The sequence below is a fragment of the Oncorhynchus gorbuscha genome, linkage group LG12 (genome assembly GCF_021184085.1).
Source record: "Oncorhynchus gorbuscha isolate QuinsamMale2020 ecotype Even-year linkage group LG12, OgorEven_v1.0, whole genome shotgun sequence".
NCBI classification, from domain to species: Eukaryota; Metazoa; Chordata; class Actinopteri; order Salmoniformes; family Salmonidae; genus Oncorhynchus; species Oncorhynchus gorbuscha.
In genome coordinates, this window is record NC_060184.1 from 25524626 (window position 1) to 25535625 (window position 11000).

Below are 11000 nucleotides of genomic sequence, written 5' to 3' on the forward strand. Positions count from 1 at the left end.
GAATGAGCAGGTAAACTTTTGACCGTTGCTGTTTGTATGTACAACATTTTTTATGGGTGATTGGAAATGATGCAGACAATTACATTGATGGAATCTACAATCTGCCTGCATTATTAAAGCTGATATAACCCCTATACCCCCTAAGAGACATTTGTTTCCACGTCTGTATTTGTTAGATTTATTTGCCAACTGATGGCTTTAAATGGGATTTTTCTACTTGCAATATCTATTTTTTTCACTAAATTGTTCAAAAGAAAACTAATTATCATGGTGCGTTCAGAAAAAATTGAAAGGCTTCAGCTTTACTATATCAAGTTGAAATGATATTGTGTTGTGTGTGTAGAATTGGTCCATTTAGATTTTCCCCATGGGATGGTTGGATGTGCCACAGTAATCTAAAGGAAAACCTTGCAAACAACCCTGTTAACAATAATAGAGCATAGTCAAGGAAATTGCAGCAACAGAAAGCCACAAGTCATGCAGCGAGAACTGAGTTATTTTCCTCTGAGTGGTGAGAACAGCTTTGTGGGAGAAGATTAGATAGGGTTGAGGCTGTAATCATGTTCAATCCAGCGGTCCTGTGGGCTTCTTCATGCTGGCAGAACGACGCTCCGCAGGGAGCACAGAGAGGACACTGATCCCCAGAGCAACGCTTGACCTGACCGCAAGGTGACCAGAGAAGAGAAGAGGTATGATGATTGGCTGACAGCCGCTATCCTTTTGATCCATAAATGCGGGACAGCCTCGGGCGTTCGGCCAATGAATGTTCCTTCATTGTAAGTGATACATAATGTACTGTACATACCACACACATTTCTTAGTCTGTGCCTATACGGAATATTTCACAGGCAGATCTAGACTCAAGGGGTTGATGAAAGATCACTGTAACAAACAAGGGACTATTGTAAGAAAACCACACTGTGACAAGGATGTTGTTTAGATTTGAATGTATTAGCTATAAAATCATCTCACAAACAAAATAAATAGTCATTTGATCATCTTTTAAACAATACTGGTGCTCAAACAAACCTGCATAGCTAGTTATCAGATACTATGTCAATACAGACTAGCTTTGTATCCTGTAGAGATAGTAATACTGTATGGAATGAGTTTTTCTTCAGCGGTCTGGTAGCCTTGCAGGTTTGTTTGAATACCAGCCCTAGTCTGGAATCCATGTCTTGGTAGCAATGCAATTTGAATTGTAACACTGGTATTCAAACGTTTTCAGCGGGGACTATTTTGGCAACCCCGCCGTTGAATACCACTGCCAGGACATGCAAACTCTACTTGAATACCTTTTGGATATATGATGCGTTATGACCCACCTGTCCTAGATCACACAGATGATTCCCTGTCTAGTTTGACACATACTGTAACTCACTTTTAAGACCCGTGAACTGCATTGCTTTCCATTGCTAGCATGTCTTTCACATTCTAACTCCATGACAGCAAAAGGATGTCGAGGCCAAAACAGTGTAACACGCAGAAACAACATTGACAGAGATACAAGAGATTTTTTACTTAAATACTGCTCATTTATGCATTACTGTAACTATATAACTTCATTTGATTTGAAAATGACGTATGTACTGTATGTTGTAAAGTAAAAAATATTTATGTACAGCATTAAAACATTTGAGAATGAGTCACAATCACAAAAAGACTGCAGAAGTTACAACATTTCATAAATACGTTTCAGAAGTGCCCCACCACTGTACAATGTCCTTTTGCGTCATATTGTAAAAGAGACCAATCAGATGACATGAAACTAGTGTCCATTCTCTTCTTTCAGGTTTCTTGCGTTAAGTGTTTTGTTGGATGCTTTTATTTGACATCTCAGCCTTATATCTCTTCTTCAACTTTGTCGCAAATGTCCTCTTGACCAAATAATGTTGACCTCTATAAAAACAAAGAAATCATGACAGTGTTAACTCTTTTCCTCTCGATATTTGATATGGGAGAGCAAATGATATTAACACATTTAAAGTGTGATTCAAGAACACTTACTCTTTGAGTGTACGCAAGGCAGAGCAGAAGTAAAGACACTCAAAGTCCTTTCTCTTCAGGCAGACGCACCGTCCCACCTCTCTCCTCAGTCGAACAGGGAAGGAGCCCACTCCATATGGCACTACCTGACTGGAGAAAGAGGTTAAGGGAATGATGAGATCACTATGTACATGCACTGATAAACACAACAGTTTTGAATTTTAAGTATGTCTTTTTCAACTTACAAAGGGAACTCAGGGGGGGGGGCTATTTGATGTTGTGTTTTAAGACCCCTTAAGGTATCAAAAGAATTATATAAAACAATTATTGGATGACACATTGAATTTGGCATAACTGTTATTAGCCAATAGAAATGCATTGAATTACAGAATCACAACATGGAACAACAGATGGTCCCGCCAAAAACCTAAAGGAAGTTTGTTCTGAAGTGTCTGTCCTGTATCTGAGAGATATAAGATTAGGAAACAATTTTGGTTTTATTTACATATATTTATCCCTTTATTTTAGGTACTAAACTATCTCCATATATACAGTTGAAATCGGAAGTTTACATACACTTAGGTTGGAGTCATTAAAACTCATTTTTTAACCACTCCACAAATTTCTTGTTAACAAACTACAGTTTTGGCAAGTCGGTTAGGACATCTACTTTGTGCATGACACAAGTACTTTTTACAACAATTATTTACTGTCAGATTATTTCACTTATAATTCACTGTATCACAATTCCAGTGGGTCAGAAGTTTACATACACTAAGTTAACTGTGCCTTTGAACAGCTTGGAAAATTCCAGAAAATTATGTCATCGCTTTAGAAGCTACTGATAGGCTAATTGACATCATTTGAGTCAATTGGAGGTGTACCTGTGGATGTATTTCAAGGCCTACATTCAAACCCAGTGCCTCTTTGCTTGACATCATGGGGGGAAAAAATCAACCGAGACCTCAGAAAACAAATTGTAGACCTCCACAGTCTGGTTCATCTGTACAAACAATAGTACGCAAGTATAAACTCCATGGGACCACGCAGCCGTCATACCGCTCAGGAAGGAGACATGTTCTGTCTCCGAGAGATGAACGTACTTTGTTGTGAAAAGTGATCAATCCCAGAACAACAGCAAAGGACCTTGTGAAGATGCTGGAGGAAACCAGCGCAAAGTATCTATATCCACAGTAAAACAAGTCCTATATCGACATAACCTGAAAGGCCGCTCAGCAAGGAAGAACCACTGCTCCAAAACCGCCATTAAAAAGCCAGACTATGGTTTGCAACTGCACATGGGGACAAAGATTGTACTTTTTGGAGAAAGGTCCTCTGGTCTGATGAAACAAAAATAGAACTGTTTGGCCATAATGACCATCGTTGTGTTTGGATGAAAAAGGGGGAAGGCTTGCAAGCCGAAGAACACCATCCCAACTGTGAAGCACAGGGTGGCAGCATCATATTGTGGAGGTGCTTTGCTGCAGGGTGGACTGGTGCCCTTCTCAAAATAGAAGGCATCAATGAGGGAGGAAAATTATGTGGATATATTGAAGCAACATCTCAAGTTAAAGCTTGGTCTCAAATGGGTCTTCCAAATGGACAATGACCCCAAGCATACTTCCAAAGTTGTGGAAAAAATGCCTTAAGGACAACAAAGTCAAGGTATTGTAGTGGCCATCACAAAGCCCTGACCACAATCCTATAGATAATTTGTGGAAAGAACTGAAAAAGTGTGTACGAGCAAAGAGGCCTATAAACCTGACTCAGTTACACCAGCTCTGTCAGGAGGAATGGACCACAATTCACCCAACTTTTTGTGGGAAGCTTGTGGAAGGCTACCCAAAATGTTTGACCCAAGTTAAACAATTTAAAGGCAATGCTACCAAATACTAATTTAGTGTACGTAAACTTCTGACCCACTGGGAATGTGAAGAAAGAAATGAAAGCTGAAATAAGTAATTCTCTCTACTATTATTCTGACATTTCACATTATTAAAATAAAGTGGTGATCCTAACTGACATAAAACAGGGAATATTTTACTTTACTTGGATTGAAAGTCAGGAATTGTGAAAAACTGAGGTTAAATGTATTTGGTTAAGGTGTATGTAAACTTTGGACTTCAACTGTACTTCCATTCACTTTTTTAACTAGTACCAGGACCTTATAGCCCAAACCATTTGGATGCTACAGACAGAAGCCATCATGTTCTTGAGAGTCTTCAACTTTCAACAGAGTGGTCATAAAACAGACAGATTTTGGTAGGAATTTTTTTTGTATGTTAATTAGATTTCCGCGGGGACACAGAAATTGTGGGCTAAGGGGCTCTTAATTGCTCAATATCCTATATTATATCTCTATTGGCACCCACAAAATGCTTTTATAGAACCAATGAGGCAGATCATGTAAATAAAGCTGCATGGCCCTGAAAAGCTGGGCAAACACGGGTGTCTAGTGAGTCTCGAGGGTATAATGTATTAAACCTGTCTTATAGGACACAGAGAGGACGCCAGTCCTCCATAACACATTTATATATCCTAAAGCTGCTGCTTCATTGCTCTGGATATTAACCTGATCCTGAAGCCAACCAGAGCCAGTCTGCCTGCCCGCCATGATGTCCCACCTTGCAGCCTGGGACATGTTAACAAGACCACACAGTGAACTGATTCCAGATGCCATGCACGACTCAAAGCAACCCCATCAAACAGGGTCACCTCCTCCCTGTGTTCTCCACACACCGTCACACACATGCACACACACACACACGCACACACATGCACCCATCTGTCTGCCTGCCTGTCTGTCTGACTGTCTGACTGTCTGTCTACCTGTCTGTCTGAGCAGCCAAAACATCTGCATTCCATAAGGTGCTTTTGGCAGATGTTGAAAGGTGACCCTTTCATTCCCCCCTTTGTCTCTTTCTCTCTGTTGTAGTTTAACCTCAGTATATTTGGATGGTGAAAGCCTGTCTCTTCTCTTTATAAACTGTGAACTGTCTTAGTTTCTTGAGTTGAAAGTAGATAGCTTGAGTGAACAGAATTGAGTAGAAACCATGCGAGAGTCTCAGAAAATTATATGCTCAGTTTGGAAATGAATGATCATTTGTGAACATTCATGTGACATGTAATATCAGTTCCTAACTACTGATTTCCATTCTTATGTTTAAGTGTGTTTGGTAGGAGAAAATGTGGTATTACCAATGATCACATAATTGCATACTACTACTGTGATTCCATGTTTAAACATAGCACAGTACCTACATTGTATAGGTCTTGGTCTTTAGTAGCTGGTTTTAGGCTGACCATTGGAAAGGATATTGGAAAACTTATAGAAACCTGGGACTTTTAGAACACATGAGGAAACAAGGAATTCAGAAGAGAGGGCAAATGCCCTAACCGCTCCTCAAACTAATTGGATGTGGGATATTTGGATCAGGAAGTACTGTATGTTCAGATCCAACTTATTGTGAGTCGACTGTAATGTTGAAGTTCACTGGCATTCACCTTTACTCGTGTTAAACAAGAAGCTTCAGCAGGAAAGAGTTGAGAGAGAAAGTCTGAGTTGATGATAGACAGTAACTGTCTCTTTTTTTAAATTAAATCCTTGACACTGTGGTTTTGAGTTTTACAAAGCACCACAAATCATCCAGCTCATTACACTCTGATGTGATAATAAATCACACACAAAAAACCTGTGGTTTCTCAGAACACTGTCACAACATTTTTTAAATGTAACCTTTATTTAACTAGGCAAGTCAGTTTAGAACAAATTCTTATTTACAATGACGGCTTACCGGGGAACAGTGGCTTAACTGCCTTGTTCAGGGGCAGAACTACAGATTTTTACATTGTCAGCTCAGGGATTCGATCCAGCAACCTTTCGGTACTGGCCCAACACTCTAACTACAAGGCTACCTGCCATCCCATATCATGGCTTAATTTGCAATTATAAACTGGCTGCCAAAATAATTAAAGCAGTAAAAATAAATGTTGATTGGCTGACAGCCATGGTATACGGTCTGATATACCATGGCTGTCAGCCAATTGGCTGTCAGCCAATCACCATTTATTTTTACTGCTCTAATTATTTTGGCAACCAAGTTTATAATAGCAATAAGGTACCTCGGGGGTTTATGATTATGGTCAATATACCACAGCTAAAGGCTGTATCCAGCCACTCCTCGTTGCGTCGTGCTTAACTACAGCCTTTAGCCCCCACGAGCCTTATTTCTAAAATATACTCTACAATATGGCTCAATATGCAAATATGACACAGCGTGAGAAATGATCATTCAAATGTTATCTATCTCCACCTTTGCAATATGTCCAACTAAACAAAGTACAGACAAACCTCTCTGTTTTCACAACACAGATATCTCTGTCGTAGATATCTTTCTACCTACGTTTTGTTTATGAGAGGGTGAGTTGTGCTGTGAGATGTTGTTCTTGATGAACTCACCTAGGAGTGTTGACCCAGACGATGCCAATGTGGCAGAAGTACACACATTCTTTATCATTCAGGTTCTCACAGGAACAACGCTTCTCCCGCCGTAGGGGTCTGTAGATGAGCTGCATCACGGGGCCCTCCTCTGGACCAGGCCCAGTGGAGTCTGAGTATGCTAGGAGAGAAGGAACAACCCCATGAATAAAGCATTATATAAAAAAGAATACTATAAGCTGAGGAAACTTTTACAAGGACAGACGGTACAGAACTGGGAGATTGCAGTCACTCCATTTTCATTCGTTTCTGAAGTATGCACTGTAGATCATTTGGCACTGCTAATGCTGTTCTAATCTCGACACATCAGCCCCATCTTACTGTACGCTTCTCAAAAGGGCCAACAGTCTATAGAACAATACACTTATTGTCTGTCTATAGCCCATCACACTGTCTATAGCCCATCTCGTTGTCTATAGCCCATCTCACTGTCTATAGCCCATCTCGCTGTCTATAGCCCATCTCGCTGTCTATAGCCCATCTCACTGTCTATAGCCCATCTCGCTGTCTATAGCCCATCTCACTGTCTATAGCCCATCTCACTGTCTATAGCCCATCTCGCTGTCTATAACCCATCTCACTGTCTATAGCCCATCTCACTGTCTATAGCCCATCTCACTGTCTATAGCCCATCTCACTGTCTATAACCCATCTCACTGTCTATAGCCCATCTCACTGTCTATAACCCATCTCGCTGTCTATAGCCCATCTCGCTGTCTATAGCCCATCTCGCTGTCTATAGCCCATCTCACTGTCTATAACCCATCTCACTGTCTATAGCCCATCTCACTGTCTATAACCTGTCTCACTGCCACTGGGCTGCACTTGTAACATACATTTTTATTTGTATTTTTTATTATTTTTCTTTATGGGATGCGCACTGCAGAAAACACCGGAAAGCTAATTATCACCGTGAATTATTGTAATGTTTGTTTGTGTGTGAATTTATGGGTTGCCAACTTGTGATTTGACACCAAAAAATGACACATTCATTAATTAATTCATTCGATAGCGTTCATCCAGCCCTCCGAAAGATACTGATTATCACTGGTTATTAATTTGATGTCAGTCAGACACAGTAGTACTCTCTGATAGCCCAGGTGAAGTCTAGATTAGGTTGCCACTCTCTATGTGCGCTCTAATAGATACAGGGGATTTTTTTTCTTCTGATACTGCGACTGTCTACCCTGATAGTGGTACTGTCTACACTGATAGTGGTACTGTCTACACTGATAGTGGTACTGTCTACCCTGATAGTGGTACTGTCTACACTGATAGTGGTACTGTCTACCCTGATAGTGGTACTGTCTACACTGATAGAGCCACTGTCTACCCTGATAGAAGCACATTCTCCCCTGATAGTGGCACTGTCTACCCTGATAGAGCTACTGTCTACCCCGATAGAGCTACTGTCTACCCGGATAGTGGCACTGTCTACCCTGATAGAGCTACTGTCTACCCTGATAGAGCTACTGTCTAGCTATGTGACACTGTCTAGCTATTATTTTTTCCACATCTAACCCTAATATATTTCTCACAGCTTTGCATTTTCTTATGTCAATTGTATCAAACTGTTACACCCTGTAAAGGACTATAGTTCAATAAATGTGTTATAAAACTAAAGTGGTGGAGAATCCCAAATGCCATGTGGATTTGGGTTCACCCCAATGATTCAGTGGCGAACCACATTGTACCCTGCACAAGTTCCTCTAGTGCATTCAGGAGTCTGCTGGTGCAAGCCACGAGCGTAGCTTCCAATAGCTGGGCCTGCCTCTGGCTTTTTATCACTTGAATGAAAACAGATTTCCCTTGTACACCCAAACGGTGCTCTCAGCTCTTCATAAACAAGCCTCATTGAAAATCCCATAATAGAGAGTCTGATCCTACACGTGTTCAGGGATTTACGTAAATTAGATTTGATTGGCCTAAATAGCTGAGGTAAATCATCTCCTGATCAGGAAACTGTTTTTTTTATAGTGGATTTGTTACTTTAGACTCCTCGGCGTCGAACAGACGCCCGGCCCATGGATTGTATTGTATTGGCACTTAGCATGGAAATGTTACGCTTACAAGCCTTGCGTGCCTCCTGAGATGCCATGTGATTGCCAAGCAAAATTTAATTTAGCGACCTGTTTGGAGAAGTGAGCGTTCACTGCTTTAGAGGTTCAGGAGTTGATTGCCAAATACATCCATGAGATTACTATTTAATCCATTCCATTTAGTCCAAAAAACATCTCTGGCAGAATTTTTGAGGCAATATTGTCAGAGACCCTGGCCCTGTGCTTTTACAAGATTAGTTCTGGATATAACAGGATAACCTACCACAGATTCTATCCCTGGTAATCCTGTATATACACATGGTCTTCTTTTTGGGTGGCACAAGCAACAGTGGTGCTGTGTATAACAGGGTGTATGGATTCCAGAGATTGCTGAACTAACCAATGTTAATCTATTATTATCATGTATAAGAAACAATAAACCAAAGAGTGTACTTGAACAGCGCCTAGTCAACCATGACACAGGAAATCGTTTTTAGAAGTATCTATCTAATAATAAGGATCCATGTTAACCAATGCTCCTGGATTCCCCGACTCATCTAATAAAATGAGAGAGGACTCCCCCCCCCCTTCATAAAGTCTTGACTTTGACATATTATCTACAAGATGTCTATCCATGTGACTTGGATCGACATTTATGGTGAATGTCTTTCCTGGTTCAGATCATGGAGGTGCTGTGGAATGTTAGTCCACCACCACAGCTGAATCCCTGTTTCCTCCGGCTAAAGCATTCTACGGGAGTGTGGGGGGGGGGGGGGGGGTTGCCTGGAGAGCCCGGGTATAGAACTAACTTCTGTTCTGTGATTCCTAAGGGAATGTGCAGCACACATGGACAGCGGCACATCATGTAGAAATATTCAGACCAAAAGAGCAGTATATTCTTTTGAATATGCTAAAGGCGTTGTTCAAATTCCTCAAAAGTGCTGCATGATATAACAAAAACCCCCACTGGGAACACCTGTTGCATTCTATCGTCTGATCTAGAGATCTGACCTGCTGTATCTCAAGGTACAGTATCTGTAGAGAGGACTTATCTCCAGATAGTTACCTTTTTACTTTTGTTTGTGTCCTAACATAAGACTTTCAGTTTTCTCCTTCTTCGATCACGGAGTCTGTAGGTGCTTTGGGACTTTTCCCTCTGATGAATATATGGTATTTAGGTGTCCCTGGTAGTTGAAGTGCCCGGTTGGATATTGAATCAGAACACTGTGGTTCAGATTAGCTCGCACATAAATCCTGTGGTCAATCAGTCTCAAGCATGGGTAAGAACTTTTTGGTGGTCAGTATCTGCACATTTCTCCTATCCATTTCCCTTTACCTGTACATATATGATATCATCCAAAGTTGTACAGTACAGGTATGTTTTATCGTTTGAGTTCAGATGGAATTTTCCCCTTTGTTTTGAAACGTGTACTACATAACACTGTCCTCATTCGACATAAGCACAAAAAAATGATATCAGTTCACAACATTGCATCAGCAGCAAAGATCATATCAGAGGTTAGTTATGCTTATGCAAACTCATACAGAATATTGTAACTCTTGTGGGCAACAGTTGTCAAAATCATTTAAAACAGGCTGTACAGTTCCCAGTAGACAAAATAAATCCAATTGAACCAGCTTTTGAACAACAGATAAAAGCAGACTGTAAAAGCAGACAGGCATCTGTTCACAGGCATGGCCAACACGAGGGCTCACATACCTACTACATGTTGTCTCTATTAAACCACAGCTTAGGTGCAACAATTACACCCCACATGATAGTAAAATACACTTTATTCCAATTGAAACCAAAAGCGCTCAATAATAATGTAAACATCTGTAATATCAGGAGAAAGTCTTTACCTTCATGCTCCAGTATCAAAACCAAAGTTGTGGTCAGGAAGTAAAAAGTGGTGAGATCCATTATTCTGTTCCAATGAGTACAAACAGTTCCAAATTCAAAAAAAGATAATGACAATTTCTCCTTGAGACACACAACAGGCAGATAGATCCAGAAGCAGGGATCAGTAAGAAGTGGAGCTCAGAGAAGCTCTGGAGTCAGTCCCAGGCTCTGGTCTGGTCTTAAGCAGCAGTACCTCAGACACCTCAAGCACCACCACACCCTCCCTCCTCCTTCCCAGACCCTGTCTCTGTCACTACTGATGCCTCTTCTCTCCCAGGGCTACCCCCACATAGTCCCACACATGTACAACAGGCTGACGTGTGTGTGTGTGTGTGTGTGTGTGTGTGTGTGTGTGTGTGTGTGTGTGTGTGTGTGTGTGTGTGTGTGTGTGTGTGTGTGTGTGTGTGTGTGTGTGTGTGTGTGTGTGTGTGTGTGTGTGTGTGTGTGTGTGTGTGTGTGTGTGTGTGTGTGTGTGTGTGTGTGTGTGTGTGTGTGTGTGTGTGTGTTGTACATCTGCCATGTGCTACAGGCCTGCCAGTTACGGATAACATACAGCAGGAAAGAGCTACCTTGT

General features: G+C 41.1%; 1 protein-coding gene across 1 annotated transcript; it reads right to left on the reverse strand.

Moving 5' to 3' along the window:
- Positions 1-970: 970 nt before the first annotated feature.
- si:ch211-202p1.5 (uncharacterized protein LOC103909337 homolog) lies at positions 971-10554 on the reverse strand. The gene is made up of 4 exons (XM_046290914.1): positions 10387-10554; positions 6446-6605; positions 2008-2136; positions 971-1899 (listed from the first exon to the last, which is right to left on the reverse strand). The coding sequence occupies exons 1-4, from the start codon at positions 10445-10447 to the stop codon at positions 1803-1805; spliced, it is 447 nt and encodes a 148-aa protein (XP_046146870.1). The 5' UTR covers positions 10448-10554; the 3' UTR covers positions 971-1802.
- Between the last annotated feature and the right edge of the window lie 446 nt (positions 10555-11000).

Excerpts from the sequence above, each read along its gene's own strand:
- si:ch211-202p1.5 (XM_046290914.1), bottom strand. The coding sequence starts at position 10,447 with ATGGATCTCACCACTTTTTACTTCCTGACCACAACTTTGGTTTTGATA. Across the intron at positions 6,606-10,386 it reads TTTGATACTGGAGCATGAAG|CATACTCAGACTCCACTGGG; the intron begins GTAAAGACTTTC and ends CTTCTCTCCTAG. Across the intron at positions 2,137-6,445 it reads GTCTGGGTCAACACTCCTAG|TCAGGTAGTGCCATATGGAG; the intron begins GTGAGTTCATCA and ends CTCTTTCTCCAG.